The 18,425-nt window shown below is 42.6% G+C and overlaps 1 protein-coding gene across 1 annotated transcript in view; it reads right to left on the reverse strand.

Annotated features, from left to right (window-relative positions):
* Window positions 1-18,425, reverse strand: part of galnt1 (UDP-N-acetyl-alpha-D-galactosamine:polypeptide N-acetylgalactosaminyltransferase 1) — a 76,912-nt gene that overhangs the window by 30,739 nt on the left and 27,748 nt on the right. The window contains exons 3-4 of the mRNA XM_050046146.1: window positions 5,929-6,068; window positions 5,667-5,835 (exon numbers count right to left, since the gene is read on the reverse strand). Of these exons, the coding sequence (XP_049902103.1) occupies window positions 5,667-5,835; window positions 5,929-6,067 (308 nt within the window). The 5' untranslated portion in view covers window position 6,068. The remainder of the gene's footprint in view (window positions 1-5,666; window positions 5,836-5,928; window positions 6,069-18,425) is intronic.

An 18,425-nucleotide genomic window follows, 5' to 3' on the forward strand; every position in this document is an offset into this window, starting at 1 on the left:
GGCCTGTTCATTCCTATGAAAGGTGTTCAGTTATGCATGAAGCCAAAAAAGTTCAGCTTCCTGGGTGTAAAATTACCTGGATCTTCCGCACTGATAGGTGCAGTAAAGACTTTCCCTGGCCGCGCAGCTTGTTCCAGTTCAGCCCTCTTCTAACTTCAGTGGGGATAAAATGATTTAATCGTGTTGCTCTTGTAGAGTGTCAAAATGTTATTAATGAATCCAATTCTGGTAGTGGAACCAGTCATTTCGCAGGTGTTGTAATGCTCAAAAACATAATCCATTGATTTACAGGCAACTCTTTCACAATGTAAGTCCATGGGAAAAAGTCTTTTTGGGCCCGATGGCATCAAGTGACGAACACGGAAGATGTAATTTCACGGTTTGGCCACTATGTCAAATTGGCTCTAAAGCCTGGTGCTGTTCCTGGGCCCTTGAACTCAAGATCCCTTTATAACAGAGATTACATTATTAGGCTGCTACAAAGCTCTTTCTTTATGCCTCCTTTGTATTTTTACACAGAACCAAACGACCGTGGCATCATTCCACTCCAGCATGTAATTACAGACTGCATCCTGGCATCGTGAAATCAAAAGAGGCCTGATGGGCGTGACTTTTAACTCAACAGCGTCGGCCTCTAGTGTGACACAAAACATACTCGTCAGCAGCACTTTCTTAACAACAACAATGGCATAACATGGCCATAACAACCATTAACTGTCCCTGGTATATGGCGGCTGATCTCGTCCTCTGCTTGGAGGGTAAGGAGCTCCTGTATCTCATTAGCCTCTTTTACACTGCTAGATTTTCGGCGAATGTTGGGCCGTTTTGCAGGCAAGCTGCGAGCGTTTAGACACACAGAGCCGGATTGGCGAGTTGATCTGAGGTGCCCAATTTTCCGCTGCGTAGGGGTAAACATATTGGCAGATCCTTTTTGGTTTAAAAAGAACAAGGTGCTGTTCCGCCACGGGAGGGGCTGTTGATGACTTGTGGGAGGAGCTGTTGATGATGCCGCACGTGCAACCCACTGGTGGTGGACTAACAGGAAACAGCTGATTGCAGGAATGAGCAGCTAGTAGCAAGAGGGAAACACAAACCTGAAAGACACTGTAAAGATGAGCAACTGGGGAGACAAGGAATTGCGCGCTCTCCTTCACAAACGAAGAGGCCATTAACCGTCAAGTGACGGGGACGGTGAAGGACGGGCCGACATATTAGAGAATTGCCGAAGGACTGACCAGACGCGGCTTCCCTCCCACGTCACTGTTTACGTCCAACGCTGAGCAACACGTTTTGATACTTGCTCACGGCCCAAATTGCCCCGAAAAAGGCACATTCTGTATGAACAAAAGAAGCAGGCGGCATTTTGCTGCACTCCCCGATTTTGTTTTTATACTGCCAATGCTGAACGAAGACTGATTGGGCTTTCCTGCAAATTTGCACAATTCCTATTTAAAAAGGGCTATTGTTTTCCCAATTTGCGGACATTTTCAGCCGTTCTTCTTCTTTGAGCTAGCCACTAAATGCTACTAGCTGCTTTTTAAATCTCCTGTGGTCGCACACATAACACATCATCAAAACGTCACACCCCATCCTGCCCATGATCCCTGCCAGCTGTCCTGTTTATACAGACGCCGCCTCCTGCGGCAGCTTAAAGGCGAGACCATGCTGTCCCCATTCCGTGATCGTACCTAATATACAGAACGGCAAGGCAGCATAGCAGTGCAATATTCCTGCCCTGAACAGGAAGTGGAAAAGGGGTGAGAAATGTTGTTAATCTGGTGGCCGTTGTTGATCAGTTTAGGGTGTCTGAGTTGGTCTGTCAGAGGGAGAGTCCTGCATTTACAAAATTAATAAATCATAAAAATCCATGAGGAATATCTCGATGTGACGATGTGGTCCTCTGCTAAATCGCACAAAAAATGATAATCAAATATATTGAATATATATTTGACACGTGCCCACCCTCCTATGGTGAACCAATGGGCTATTAGTCAAGAAAGGCAGAAAAGCAGATACTAAAAACTGTCATAGTGCGTACTGAGGGTACTTTCACACCTATAGTTTGGTTCATATAGTCTGGACCATGGGTAAGAAATTATACATTGTAGCATTTAAGTTCTGGTCTGCTTTGAGTTCACACTGGCTTTTTAAAAAGGAGCCAAGAGCCTTAAGCAAGTCATACAGACTGACAAGAAACTCATTTATGTGACAGTTTTGGCCCCTGTCATCCTGTGTCATCACTGTAACACGAAGCCACGTTGGGAAATTAAAATCCACTGACTGACAGCTGAACTTTAATGCTTCTTATGTCTTCATTTATGTCCTCTGGTGTGACAAAGAGATAACTGATGATGAGCCCTCTCAGTGTTAATAGACTGCAAGTCTGCAGCATGTTATCAACAAACCGGTAGAGACGGGACAAAAAAAAAAGAGGCATCTGGTACAGGAATATTAACGAAAGGGGGATCGCTGTGGAATTGCTAATGACACTCACTTTTTAATGGAAGTAACGAGCTGTACTGCAGCACACAGAGGAGCACATGCACAACACACCACGGTTTTAACTGCATTTGACTACCTTGATCAGGGAAAATCCCGGCACTCACACACTGATAGCTATTTATGAGGATGCTTCCTGTACAGTCACAATCAGTAGATGGTTTAACACCAGTTTAGCCTTTGTCCCATTTGCATTCAGACCACAAACAAACCATTTGGCCGTCAGTGTGTTAGGTGTAATCAGCAGTGTTATTTCATACATGTATAGTATGATTTTCTGTTCGTACAGAGCATTAAGATACATCAATGATTGAGTCTGTATACTAACTGCAGGGCAGGAAACAAAGACTGTTTTTAGTACTGTGAACAATCAGTTATGCTACTGGGACACTCTGATTGTTTTCCAGGAGGTTCAAGTGCCCGTGGCCACCACACCCTGTCTAATTCATAGTATTACTGGTTTAATCACTTCCTGAAGCATACTGTTATGTTTCGGTTACAATGCTTCGCAATTCTATTTCTACATTTCTACACATTATGTCCTTCAGTAAAACGTTTACAGATTAAAGCTGAAGTAGGCAGTTTAATTTTGGCTTCATTGGGCCAAAACACCATAATAAACTTTGAGTAAACTGTAATTCAAGTGGTCTGAGAGAGAACTGGACTTTTGCACCTTCTCTTGGCTCTGTTTTCAGGCTGTCGCAAATCTAAACTATCAATTAACTCTAGACACAGTCTGACACAATTTAAAACAGTGCATCAGCTAAACTACTCCAAAGACAGATTGCATAAGATTTTCCCTGATGTTTCCCTCCTCTGTAGTAGGTGTAAAGAGGCAGACGGGACAGTAACTCATTCTCTTTGGACATGCTGGAAATTGTTATCTTATTGGAAGAACATATTTGAATGTTTCTTAAACGCCTTTGAGAAGGGAACCTGGCCCACTAGTTGCTGTCCTAGGTGCTACAAGTGTGTTACCTTTGGCAGCAAGTATAAAACTCAGGCCATTTCATTTGGTTTGGTCCTGGCAAGGAAACTTATTCTACTTATGCGGAAGACAGACTGCATACGCGGAAAAGAGAGCTGATGAATGTATTGTACTTAGAAAGGTTAAGGTTTTCTAATAAGAATACGATACTTGTCCGAATTTGGAGCCCTGTACTTGAGTATCTCAAGGGTAGTGAGTTGTGACGGTCTAACTGTGTAGCAGTATAGAGTGTATGTATTTTATTTAATAGTAGTGTTGAAGTCCTAGGACTTGTTTTTGGTTTTTCTACCTGTAAAGATATTTGTGGTTGAGATGTTACAATGGTGTACTGAGCGTTTGTTTTATGCTGAAAATCCTAAAATAGAGGTTTAAAAAATGCCTGTGCACATCCTGTCAGTGAAATCCTGATGCAACAGCGGAGAATCCTGCTGAGAACGTTGCTGTTCCTGCATTGGCAACAACTGCCTACACTGCAAAGTGACCCAGAAAAAGGAAGATGGACTAATTAAAAATAGAGTCTAGGAGAGAATCTGACAATAAGATGTTGCTAATAGTTTAGCCTTCTGCTAACTGGAGGTAAAGGCTCACGACTGCAGCTTCAACTCTACGCTCATGTAGCTAAAATAAGCTAGAGCCGTGAATCACAGTGTGTCCCCCACCTCACTCACCGCCTCTACAGACCACCTCGCCGGGAAGAAGAGTGGGCAGCAGCTCTGGAGACAGACCCCCAGTCTGCAGCTGCAGCGACTCGAACTCAGCCAGTGTAAACCCCAGCCTGAGGGGACTGGACACTCTCAAACAGCAAACTTTCTGTTGCTGCCAATACTTAAGACAGCAGAGCGCTGCCAGTGGCCACCAGCCTGCTGTGACACCTGACGCTGGGGGGATTGCGCTGGCCGAATTAAAGCTGCTACAGCCACTGACTGGAGTTAGGTCTCCTGAGTTCTACCTGCTCTCCAGCAGTCTACAGTATGAACTACGGTCTGCTACAACAGTGTTCTCTTTTAAAAGCAAACTATACAGTGGCGTATGCATCTCTATTAGCTCATTGCAGAATTTTGCCAGAATGGAAGTCCCCTAACTGCCCATCATCCTCTGTCCGGCTTAAAGACCTGATATTTTATCTTAAACTTGAGGAGCTAAAATTCACTCTTAGAGGCTCTGAAGACCCAAATGACAATGCCTAACAATTACTAACCTCAGAACACTTCCTCCTGATTAGGAGAGAAATATTATGCAGTTGTACATTACGGCTATTTACTCTCATGCACTGTTGTTTGAGAGACCTTCGACTCTTTTCTCCTTTCCTTTTTTATTTGCTTATCCTCCTTTTGTTTCTACTGTACGTCATTTTTTACGTGGAATCAGTGCCATTGTGTGTTGAACCTGTACCTCCATGGACTTTTAAGGTAGGAGGCGGGAGGGGATGGGAGGGATGTTTGTTCAGAAAAGACAAAATGGAAGGAAAAATGTTGTTTCAATTGTAATTTTGTATGATTTACAATTATCCTTCAATAAAAACATTATTTAAAAAAAGCAAACTAAAAACATATATTTTTTCGCAAGCTTATAGTTCGGTTTATAAGTATATTTTTATTTGTTTTAGGAGTTAGTGTTATTATTGTTATTGACTCCCCCTTTTTAAGAAAAATGATAATAATAGTACCTCTTATTTTGTTTATTTTATCATGTCCCGTTTGTTTTTATATATGTAAAACTTTATATTTGTCATGTATGATGTATCTTAGAAGCACTGCGTTTATGCTTGTCGTATGAAATGTGCTATATAAACAAAATTGACTTGACCTGACTAAAGTAACGGTGAGAGACGGGGATGGCGAGCTAATTCTTGTCTCATTTGTGGACTCACAAACGGAGAGAGTGCAGGGAGCTTTGATGTAAACAGCACAATCATAACTGTTGTTCTCTCTACGCTGACTCATGCATCCATACATCTGCCTCACTCTGTCATAAATCATAACTAACCTCTGCAGAACAACAGTGATTCACTGTGTGACAGATTGTTCAAGGCCCGACATCTGGCTTGTGGATTATAACTGATCACCAGTGTGGACTATCCCAACAGTGGATGCCAGTTAGAGCCGTTCTGAGGGGAACTTAATGAGTGGAGTGAGAGTAAGTGACAGGACAACTGATTAGCTGCAGGGAGGCTGCTCACCCTTCCAGGCGGACGTCAGGCAGTGTTCGATTGAGAGCAATCATCTCAGAGGCCATGAGGTTGAACTGGTTGATCTTAAACATCTCCTTCATCTTCTCCTGGTTCTCCTTGGGGATAACCACAGGCTTCCCGCCTTCACCGGGCCCGTCCCGCGGCCTGGCCAGGGAATCTGCAGCAGATACACACACACATGAATGGATGCTGGAGGATGTGAGAGTGTGTCTCTGTGATTGCATGTAAGTGTGAGGCACTATACACTCACCTTCTCTCCCGGGCAGTCCTCTCTCCTTCTTCTCATCACACTTGTTGCACTCGCTGAAGTAGAGCAGAATGAACATGTCCAGCATCACCCACACCAGGGAGGTGGCCAAAACCACCTTACAGTAGGCGAACCTCCGCATCCTAGTAAAGTAACGAGAGACAGGAGGAGAAATGTTAAATCTCTGGCTGAGGCGAGGAGTGATGGTGAGTCCTGAGCTACACACACAATCACAAGCTTTTCCAAAGCTCTGCAGAGGCGGTGACGCTTTATTTCTCCTCATATCTCCCTTCAACCTCCACCCCTCCCGCAGCTCTACTCCTAAGTATCTTCCCAGTGCCTCCATTTGTCCTTCCGCCTGCCTGTCTGTCCGTCCGACTTTCGGCTCTTATCTGTCGGCTGTTTATCAGCGCTTCTCCAAATGGTCACCTTCACACTCAGAGAGAGCCACTGTGCACTGCTGGATTTCTGTCTTACATCACTCCAGAAGAAAAACAGCAAATCTATGTGGGTAGTATGTAAAAGTTCATCACTTTGGTTAGTCTCAGGCATCATTAGAAGCACAACAAACAGTGACATTTGTGTTTTGGAGACGATGTTTCACGGTATCTGAGCAAAGCTTTGGCTGCTTTCAAGTTTCGAGCAAAGTAACAAGGCAGAAACACACGTCTTCTGTGTCAGAGTTCACAAATACCCTGTAGTGTACAAGCCAATCTACCCTTTATACATGTAACATACCAAATCCCTGAGCGCTAAAGTGTAGTCGGGCACATACACACACTCACAGGTGAGCACAAACACACACACACACACACACACACACACAGCAGAGAGAGAGAGGAGCTGTGATAGTAATTGCTTTTCTTTGGCAGGCAGCGAGAGACAGACACAGCCACATTAAAATTCCTCTGCTCCCCTTTCCTTCCCTCCTCCAGCACCATCTCTCCTCTCTTTGGCTGATTCTCTGCCTCAGTGATCCCTCAGGTTGCAGCAGCACAAGCACAAGGGAGAAAATTAATTTGGCCACGGTGATTTCTCTCGTGCCCCTGGGAGGAGGGGGGAAAAAAAGTGTTTGTGCATAGCTAGCTTAGCTTAGCTTAGTTTAGCTTTGCTTAGCAGCCGCGGAGGATGGAGAACTGCAGAGTAGCATTTCTAAATTCCACCTGATAGGATTCTGGTGGCACAAAGTGCCGTCCACAGCAGAAAACAAAAGTGTAAAGATTTGTCCCTTCTCTATGAGTTTGTAGTTTCTCAAACTTTTTATGCACATGGAGCCAAATACTTTCAATGTCCTGCTAAAGTAGTGCTTTGACTAATTCTGGCAGGATACAGCTATGTATTCTATACATGTATTTATGTAGATATATAACCAGGTGAGTTAGAAAAATATATTTCTAAATGGGGCCCAGCCACTAATCACGCTAACTGTAATAACTACTTGCAGTAAGATGTGAAGGCTGCATTGAATAGTCCATAACAAGGAGCACTACTATGTGACAAGTTCACATCAACTGCTGCAATTTGATTAAAAACCAAATTACTGCTCTCAGATGCCGAACTGACCCCGAGACTTCATAGCTCTTGTCGAGCTTGTCATGCAATTCACAGGAGTTTTGTAACCTTGCAAGATCTTATCTCTCAGGTTGACAAAGAGAAACTAGTGCAGACAAACCACCAGTAGATAAATGCAACGCCCTGATCGCTCGGTCGCAGAGAAGACAATTATGAAATCAAGTAACTTCAGCAACAAGGGATTTTGATGAGGTTAATGAAAGTGCATCAGCTCAAACTGGCACTCAGTCAGCTGCAGATTGAATCAAATTTAAAATCTGACCCAAGTCTTTTTGTGGCCTGGCATCTACACCAAGAACCACTCCTGTCAGATCGTTTGACAGCAGGCTTTTTACCTTTATCAGCATACTAGCTTTCCTGACGCCTCACCTCTGGAGCTCCCTCTCAGTCAGAGACACACTAAAATATGAGTATAGTAATATAAAAATGACACCTTTTTAATATGATTTGAAGTTCTCATGATTCGTAACACACTGTTTGATATATGAAGCTTTCCAAATTAGCTTTTTGTGTTTGCTGGCACTGACCACAGTGGATGGACGGCACAACAGCTCCCCAAAAGTGAAGCCAAAACATCTTGACTGCCCCCTGGTGGCTGGCTGCAGTATAGGTCATAAACCCTACCTGCTCCGTGTTAGCGGAGAGGACGTGGGCAAAACTTAAAACTAAAAGTACATGTCAAGTTTATCCCAAAGATGATTTCTGTTAGTTTAGGTAGTTCTTATCGCTGATGTATGTTCAAATGTTCAAGTAGTTATCTGATACTATAAAATATGGGGTGGCTGTGCTCAGAGGTGGAGCAGGTCACCCACCAATCGGATGATCAGCGATTCGATCCCTGGCTCCTCCAGTCTGCACGTCGAAGTATTCTTGCGCAACATACTGAACCCCAAGTTGCGCCCGATGATGCTTCCATCGCTGTGTGAGTGTGGTAAAAACTGAGTAGTAGGTGGCACCTTGTATAGCAGCCTCGGCCACCTTTGAGTGTGAATGGGTGAATGTGACTTGTAGTGTAAAAAGCGCTTTGAGTGGCCGGTTGCCTAGAAAGGAGCTATACAAGTGTAGGTCCATTTCGTATGACGTGATGATTGATAGCTGTGTGTGTCAATCGGTGTGCTCGCAATCAATGGTGTTGCTCACCACTGGGTCTGATGGGTGTCTCATGACTTCACTTTCTAATCGCTACTGCACGGACTCTAGCTAGCGCAAGATGGCAGCAGCTGTATCCGGCTTCATTTTTGAACAGTGGGGGGAAGTGGAGACGCATTGTTCATCTTTATATACAGTCACTGGTGCAGACACAAATAAATGTGATTAAATAAATGTAATAAATTTGATTTGTAATAAATTTGATTGACCAGTTTGACTGATAGAAAATGGTTCCAGATTCTAAACTGTGAGGATTTGCTGCTCGTCTTTGTCTCGTGATCGTAAACTGACTATTTTGGGGTTTTGGACTGTTAGTCAGACAAAACAAGAAATTTCTGGACCTCATCTTGGGCTTTAAGAAATTGTGGTGAACAGCTTTTACAATGTTTAATCATTTCATAAACCGAAAAATTAATGGATTAAATTGAGAAAAAAAGCAACAGAATAACTGAAAATTAAGAAAATGAATACAAATATAAAAATGTTATATACTCAAAAGGATTTTTCCTTATAAAATAGTTCTTTAATAAATTAATAGATAAAAAGTCTAAAGATTAGCTGCAGTCATATCTTCTTAGTTTCACAAGAATGTCATATACAGTAGATGATGATTCTGCATATGACACTGTGTGTGTCTGAGTGTGTGTGTGTTAGTGCTATATTCACACTACAGACTGCAGTTATGGTTAATACACACAGGTGTTACTCTCAGTGCAGTAGGTGTAGAGAGAGCACGTGTGTGATGACTCACTCAGTGCTATAAAACATTGCCATGCTCTGTGGTGTACTACTGTATCTTATCTTAGCTTTCACCCTGGCTGTTTAATACATCTATGTTGTTTTATATATAACCTCTGTGTTTTTCCACAAGCCATAGTTAAGAACCTAGCGTTTCAGTTCTGCAGGGTTCCCACCACATCCCCGATACACCGATACCCGATAAGACTCTGAGACAGTTTGGTTTTACATTGCGTCAAATATGGATGCTGCTGCAAAGAAGCTATAGAGTGTGTGCTTAACACACAACCTCAACCTGGCAACACAGAAGATCTGTACAATCAGCACAGTTTCAAGGTGGATACTGAAGATTAGTGTCACTAATTCAGTATCTGATCCTGAGTTATGATGCTGAATAATGACCAGAAAATGATGTCACAGTGGAGTTGACCTTTGACCTAAAGAGTCATCACTTCATCATTTTATCCTATTAGGCATTTGTGTCAAATTTCGTCACAATTTGCAGATTAATTCTTGAGTTATGGCCAACAGACGTACTTCGTGGGGTCACAGTGACCTTGACCTTTGAACATTATAATCTCATCAGTTTATTGTTGAGTCCAAGTGGACATTTGTGCCATGGCTAGGGATGGGTATCGTTCAGATTTTATCAATGTCACTACTTTTATCGATACTCCTTATTGATTCGGTATTTTATTGGTCCTCTTATCAGCTCTTTTTAATTTCTAAATAATTGCTTTTAAGAAAATATATTAATTTAAAAAGAATAAATTCAGAACAGGATTGTTGAATATTTTAAATATAACTAAATGTTGCTTCTAGAGCTGCAAAAGTTTTGTTTATATCAGTCACTGTAAGTCATTCCTCCTGTCCTCCTGTCCTCTGTCCTGCTCCCTCCAATCAGTATGTAGGTAACATTAGCGCTGGTAGAGAGAGGAGGGGCTGTGTGTCTTAGTATCAAAGAATTTTAAGGTAGGTGTCAAACTAAGCTAAACAGTTAGTCTACATACAGACAGCTGCCATTTTAGCCTATTTGTAACAGTTCCCCATCAGCCGAACTAGTGTGCAGTCCTTGTTTAAAACATAACGTTAGCTGCAGTGGATGAGAGACTGTGGACAGAGCAAAATGAAATAGCGCTGTTTACATGTTCATGCTTACTGAACACATGCACGGTGCATGAGGGTTAAGTGGCTTTTTACTTGCTAAGGTTTAATTGCACTTCCAGTAACGAGTGTAGCTGCCGTCAACTCGAGTCATTTTCGAGATATCTTCACTGTTAACTGTTTCCATCACGGCCTCTCTGCTGTTCACTGACTTGACTCTGTGGTGTGGGTAATGTATGTGTGGAGAAGTTCAGCCCCAGCACAGATCTTACTATATAATGACGAAAACTCTGTGTGTGTGTGTGTGTGTCTGTCTGTTCCACGTTTTTCTCCTCACTGACTTGGTCAATCTATGTGAAATTTGGCACAGTGGTAGAGGGTCACGGGAGGATGCAAATGAAGCAATATTACATCACTTGGCCAAAGGGGGGCTCTATAGCAACTGATTAAAATTGCAAACTTTGATTGGGCATATGTCATGCTCCGTATGTCGTAGAGACATGAAACTTTGCACAGAGATGCCTCTCCTCACGAGGAACAAATTTGCCTCAAGAACCCATAACTTCCGGTTATATAGATTTTCCGCCATTTTGAATTTTTTGAAAAACACTTAAAATCGATCTCTTCCTAGGAAGTTTGACCGATCTGCATGAAACTCGGTGAACATAATCTAGGGACCAATATCTAAAGTTCCCTCTAGGCAAAAGTTGGAAAACTTACTAAAACTGAGCTTCTATAAGGCAATGACTTTAGCTATCTGCCTTTCAACGTGCTACCTTAACTACTAATGTACACTTGTAGCCAACTAACTATCCCACTATTGGCAATGGTACTACTGTACTTTCATTAAAGCAATCATACTATCAAATTCACAAAAACTCTGTCTGAATATATTGCTCTTCTTAATGGGTTCAGTTGACTATTTAATCTGCAATTTCCTATGACCTGTATCCCAAACACACACCATGTGAAACTGCACGTGGGCAACAGTGCACTCAATGGGTATGGACTAGTTAAACCAAAATGTGTAAAAGTACCAATAAAAGAACTGATAACATCGGATCTTATAAATACTTTGGTCTTTGAAAATTTAGCCCCAGGGCTCAATTAATACCAGTGTTCGATACCCATCCCCAGCCTTGACACAAACAACAAAGACGGGGGAGACTGGAGCTCCTCCAGTCAGGAGCTTAGTGTTTAACGAAAGACAGTGTGTATTACTTCAGCTGTATTAAACATCACAATCTCTTACACTCAAGCTGCAAAACCACACCAGTGTTTGTGTAACATTCTGATGTTATTTACACTTATTACTGAATGTAACTTCAGGTCTATGATTAGACCTGCAAGGAGAGGAAGAGGGGGTGAGAAGAGGCCTAGAGGCGGACAAAAGATGTTTATCACAGTTTATAAAAATGCAATGATGACATAGATATTTCATATACCAGGCGTATAAAACGCAGACCTGCTGATGTGCATTCAACCTGCGCTGTTTGTCACTGTGAGTAGAGAATCCAGTCTGTAGTGTAGTTCATATACTTCACTGATAAACCAGAGAATTATACAGTAACATTCATGATGTACACTCGCATAACACTGTGAGTAGGACACAAATTGCCAGCGGGCAGGGTAAAGTCTTCAATAAAGATTATAGAGGTGGGGGTTGGTAGATGTTGGCAGTTAACACCCAGATCTTGGGGATATGTTGCCTTGTCACCATGAGAAAAAGAAAAAATCTACACCGTCACAACCCTAGCATAAGTTATAAAACCGAGTCTGGCATACTTCTTTCTGTCTGGAAAATTTTTCAGATCCTCTCGGATATCCTAAAAGAATTCTTCAAATTGCTTGCCTCACTGTTTGGATCACTCCTCTCAAAATTCCTGAAATTCCAGGACCAGTGGGAAGCCCGAAAATTAGTCCCTGCTCTGCAGTCTCTCTCTGTTTCTCTGACCGCTGCTGGATTTTACCAACCTCGCTTGACCTCCACGCAGTAACACAACACAACCTGATATCACAGCAGAAACTTGGATCCTTTTCGCCTTTCCCGGCGCACAGGCAGAGCTCGGCACATATGCCAAACACATAACAGCGCGCTCTGGCAGAGACAGACGCCGACATGGAGGCACTCTGCCACAGAAATACACACATATATTCTTGCTCACAAAGTCGTGTCAAAATGCTGTCAGAGATGTCAACTGGTTTCCGTGAATGCTATTTGATCACAGCGGACGTAAAAGAAGTAGACAGCAGCGCTCCGAGCAGCAGCAGAGGAGATTTATATGCATGTACATTGAGTTAACACAGACACACTTTCCCATCGCCATCTCTCAGCCACTCACTGTATTTCTAATCAGGCATGGCAGAGGACACCTCAGGTCTCCTCTGCGCTCACTGCAGCCCCGGGCACTGCTTCTCTGTGTGTGTTGCATGTGTGTGAGTGTGTGTCAGTTTAGTTTATGTTGGGCGCTAGTCTCTTTGAAGTCTCTTTTAAACAGCCTGGCTCCCTATGACATTAAACAGACACACAAATCTCCATCCCTCCATCTCCGCGCTCTCTCCTTAATCCATTAACATATCACGTTCCCTCCATCTTTCTTTTATACCTCCATCCTGGGCATCTCACTCTTTCTCTCTCAGCCACCCCCCCACCCCACCCCCACTGCCCTGTTCGTCTCTTAGTGATGTCGTCTCCTTTCAAGAGCGGTTGCCATCACTACTTCCTTACAAGAACACAATTTCCCCCTTCACATCCTTCTCTGTGTCTCTCTTCATATCCCCTCCTCTCCTCTTCTCCACAGGCTTAATCCCTCTTTAGAGATTGCACAACCAGAGTTTCTCACAACCACTTGGAAAAACTCTGGAGCAAGAGGATCCAGGACTTGACTCGCTTCTCAATTTATGACTGGGAGCGGGGAGCCTCCCTTCTGGGATTTCATGTTTATATGTGTAAAAGAAAATGAAGAGGGAGGCGAGATAGTATTTATATGAGGGAGTGCCAATGAGAGGGGAGGATTTATGTGATCCCAATCAACACACAGTTTGTGCTGCTAATTCATATAATAAACTGCAAACAGTTTATTTGCTTGCTCTCTGTACGGCCTAGTTTGTACTTTATGAAACCAGATGCCTTTTAATCACACCACTTTCTTCGTCTTTCATAAACAAGTGTGTGAAACTGCATGTTGCTGTTTGAAGCATATTAAATGACAAAACAAAAAACACAGAGATGCTGCTATCCGAGTGCGTGAGATGTCCTTGGGTCATATGGGCTTGATAAGCTCAACAGTTTCCAAGACAACGCTGATGGGAGCGGCGATCTCAGTACAGTCGTAATGCCTCTCTCAACTGGAGCAGAACGAGGAACAGGCTAATATTAGGGAAGTGAGACAGAACAAGACGGCCTGAAGCCCCGTCTCCACTGCTCTCTATGGAGTAGCCGAGGTATACAGCCGCTCCTGGCAAACAGGCTGGGGTCACTTCATTTCTAGGTCATAACCTTGACTGCAGAACACAGACCGGTTCGATATAGGAAGGACAGCGAGACAAGGACTGGGGCAGAAAAGAGAGAGTGTACACAGTGCATCTGCCTGTGGATAAAGTGGTCATATTTTCTATAAAGACCAAATCTATGATGTGTTTATGACGACACTCAAACACACACACAATCGACTGCTAACTTCTAAAAGGAAAACACCGTAAAACTACCATTAAAAGCCTCGTCCCAATTAAACGCCCAGTCCCCTTTTACTAGCCCGGTGTGGCTACACATTTTGACTAATAAACGCCTGTCTCAATTAGACGCCTGGTCTGGTTGCCAAACAGTTCATTTTATTTATAGAAGTTTTTCGGATGTATAAAACTGGGTTGTTTGCTACCTCAAATTATGTGTTCTTTCCTCGATTACCCTGTAGGTTATTAATATTTCCTCAATCCAAATTGTGAGTAGTGTTTTAACTCGGGCTAGGCGATATGTCAGGGTTTTCCCTGCCTATCTAAGCTAAAGGCGGGCCGCCTGGGTGATCTTGGCCGCCGCCTTGGTTAAAGCCTGTGTGTGCGCATGGGGGGCGTTCAGATGTAGTGTCTTTTGCACACACAAACCCATTACTTTCAATGTAGACACGCGTCATGCGCGCTCACAACCCAAAGCGACGTTGTAGCGGCGCGCATTCGGTGCGACGCGCTTGTTTTTGTGCAGTGCACAGCTCCACGGACCTGCTTCTCCCTCCGGTGTTGTATCAGATCCCGGTTCCCCGTCGGGCTGTGTCTCTCCTACTGTTTCCCACGGAGCTCTGCCCCGTTTGAAAGGCGAAGGAAGCCCATACGTGGAAAGACGTCGCCTCCGAGATGTAGAATGTGCATTATAAAAGAGAAACACACATTTCAGGACCGCTGACTTGTATCATCACAACAGACATGTCCTGTGATTTTCAGCCTCCTTTCATATTTAATAGAGGGGGGACAATACCTGACAGTAATATTCTCAGCTGCCAGGATGTGCCTGCTGTAAAGGCTAAATATAATCATAGAAGGCTGAAAATCACAGGACATGTCTGTTCTGATTATACAAGTCAGCAGTGTAAAGCTCAAGCATGTGGGGGCCTCCTTTCATATTTAATAGAGGGGGGGACCGTATCTAAAAGTACAGCTGCCAAGATGCCCCTCGCCACAGGCCTTTGCCACCTTGGTCTCGAAAAAACCCAGGGAAAACCCTGTATCTCAATACACGATATATATCTCGATATTTTTGAATCTCCTCAAAAGCATTTCATTTATGCTAGGACTGGGATACAAAATTAAACACAACAATATGTCTGACCAAATACTCCTCTGATGCAACAAATTTGTAGGGATGACTATTGTCGTAACACTAATATTATTATCAACACGAGAAGACTTTTGATCAATAATTATCAATAATGTGGATATAACAACTAAGTGGGTTAAAGCAAGCGTTAAAGCAAATAGAAAAGGCTGGTACACTGATAAATTTACATCACTTTACAGTGATGCAGCCTTTACAATACGGTATATAGTCTCATATCTCGATAACGATATGATACCTTCATATTATCCAGCCCTAGTTTTAACAGGATAAAGTGGTGCTGTGTTGTAGCTAGACCAAATGAATGATTCATAATTGATAACATCATCTGAAGCCTAATTTTTATACAAGTAATATTCATACTGGTTTAAATAATTTGATTGTATTTTCCGATCTTTGCTGAGCAACAGTTTTGTGTGAAAGGAATTAAAGGCCTGTCCCAAATACAGGCTTTAAGCAAATAATATACCGGGCTATTAACTGAAGGTTTATGGTAAGTGGACAGAATTTGTCGCAGCTCTTGAAATTCCCAGCGAATAGGGAGCCACTGTAAAGACGCTAAAACTGGTGTGATGTGGTCGACTTACTTACTGGCTTTGGTTAAAAGCCTTGTGGCTGAATTCTGATCAATCGAGGGAATAAGGGCAGTTGCAATAATCAAGACGCAAAGAGATAAAAGCATGTACAACAGTTTCTGTATCTCTAAAAGTTCAAATAGATCTTATTTTAGCAATGTTTCTGAGGTGATAAACATGATTCATGGATGTGGCAAATGTGCGGGTTGTAATCAAATCCTAAAGTGATAACAAAACGAAATTGGCCAGGAAGTGTGTGGGTCATCACCAGGACTTGACATTTTTGTCGGGGAAACTCTGCATGGTATATTTTTCATTTGACTCATTACTGACATTGAATATTTGGGTTACCCCCTAATTTCTGATGACTCAGAGGAACTTCAACAAAACAAAAACAGTCCCAGTTTTTTTCTCAGAATGACTACACTACAAAACTGACGGAATAGAGAGGAAATGGAAACAGAAACAGGTGACACAAACTGAAGCCGTGTGACGCAACGCAGTGCAGCTTGATTCAGTTTTTCTCTACGAAACTCTGCAACAAAGCTGAATGCTAACGAAATCAGCTAGACTACTTTAAGTGCTGGCACAACCTCCTCTACTGCCGTCCGGTATGATTGACAATGCAGCTGTCAACCTGTCAGCTACCGTGTGAGCAAGACGCTCCTCAGTGCGCTGGCATCTTTTAAACTGAGGCGCACTTTTTATTTCTGTAACTGTGAGGAAAATATGATGTTTTCACATCACAGATGATGAACAAAGGCTCATGTGGGCTGTTAGAGGAGTTCAGTGTGGGGCGACCGCTGTGCAGATGCACTGAACTGTACTGTAACTGAACAGAGGTCCTGAATAATATATTCCTCTTTATTGTAAGTGAGGTTTACAGAGATGATTGTTTTGTCAAAGTTTCTACAGTAGCCCAAACACTGGCTCTAGATGGGGTCATTCACGTTTTTGCATTTTTGCTTCAGCCACCATAGTTAGCAGCAATGAGCAGTGAAGAGCGAAACAGTGTATGAGAAACACTGATTTGTAACATGAAACTGCTTTATTCAGTGTTTTTACCAGTTTCAGTCACCTGGTCCGTTATATGTAGAGTGAAAGAGACCTCCACAGACAATTCGGTTCCCAGTAAAAACCTCCTGAACAACGAACACTGAAGGAGTATCAGCCGATACCCGATACCGATCCAATACCATGGTTGACCTAAAAAGCTATATACCTTTACATGTAGAACAGAAAAGACTAGAGGCATCAGGCATTGATGACTATACAGTTATCTCCTAAATGAAACAAGATGAAACAGATTAATGCAATGATGAACTATTCATTTTTAACAAAAATAAACAATTGTGCAATGGCAGCTGAAGTAGTGTGAAATACCTCCACACAGCAGATTCTCTCCTTCGCTCCATGACAAATGACGTAGCTTGCGTCGCAATAGATTTAAAGGGTAAGGATCGCCTCAGGTAAAGGTTGCATTTCCCAACACCCGATCCATCTATTTTGATGATATGGGAGCTGATATTCGATCCAGATATTGGATCAGTGCATCCCTAATTCAGATTTTGTATACAATATTAATATCACAACAAAATAAAATCTACCACAAATTACACATTTAAACAGCTCCCAAATACAAAAAAATGTCCCCTGGGATCTATATATATGTATATATATATATATATATATATATATATAAATCAACAGGTGATTTCCTTCTTTTAGCAAAATCCTAAATGATTGAGTTGTGTTTTTTCCACCTGGACCTTTATGCTCTGCTGATACCACAACTATCACACATTCACATATATGGAGTGTTTTTGTTGAGCCGTGAGCAGCACATGGTGTCGTTAATCACTTGACGACACCGACTCCCATGTGCGCACGGCAAGAGAGGAGAGGAAGAGACGATGTGCTGCTGCCAGAGGAGCCGCTGAATGAGTTCCCTCTGCAGGGAGGGTAGCGCGCAGTAACTCGCTTAAAGAGTCTGGGGCTGTTCATTACAAATTCAGGACACCACAGTTTATTCCACAATACTGAAGCTGCTCCTGTTTCTGTAACCACCACGGAGTCGGTTATAATTTCGCTTACAGCCATGCTTGTTGTTGCTGTGGGTAACAGTATGACGTCAATGTCAACAAGTCGAAATATTGAGAGTATTACGATATGAATCTTTCACATGATATCAAAAATTATACCGGTATTACCGAGAATGAGATGATATAGCACACTCCTACTGCTCCTTTAAGGAATCCTTATTAAAAATGATGTGTGTTTATGTAAAAAAGGTGAGTATTGGTTGAAATACCATATTTTGTAACACTTAACGACGGATACTGGTATTATGGCCTTAAAAAACAAGTACTGGTTGGCCTCTGAGAGAGAGAGAGAGAGAGAGAGAGAGAGAGAGAGAGAGAGAGAGAGAGAGAGAGAGTCAGAAAGCAAAGTTTGAAAACTCTGTGTAAACAAGGCAAAGAGTAAAGCAGACAGAACTGCCCATGGCAGCGTAAAAGTCCCAGCTGAAATAGATTACC

This window comes from Epinephelus moara, chromosome 6, assembly GCF_006386435.1.
Source record: "Epinephelus moara isolate mb chromosome 6, YSFRI_EMoa_1.0, whole genome shotgun sequence".
Classification (NCBI taxonomy): domain Eukaryota; kingdom Metazoa; phylum Chordata; class Actinopteri; order Perciformes; family Serranidae; genus Epinephelus; species Epinephelus moara.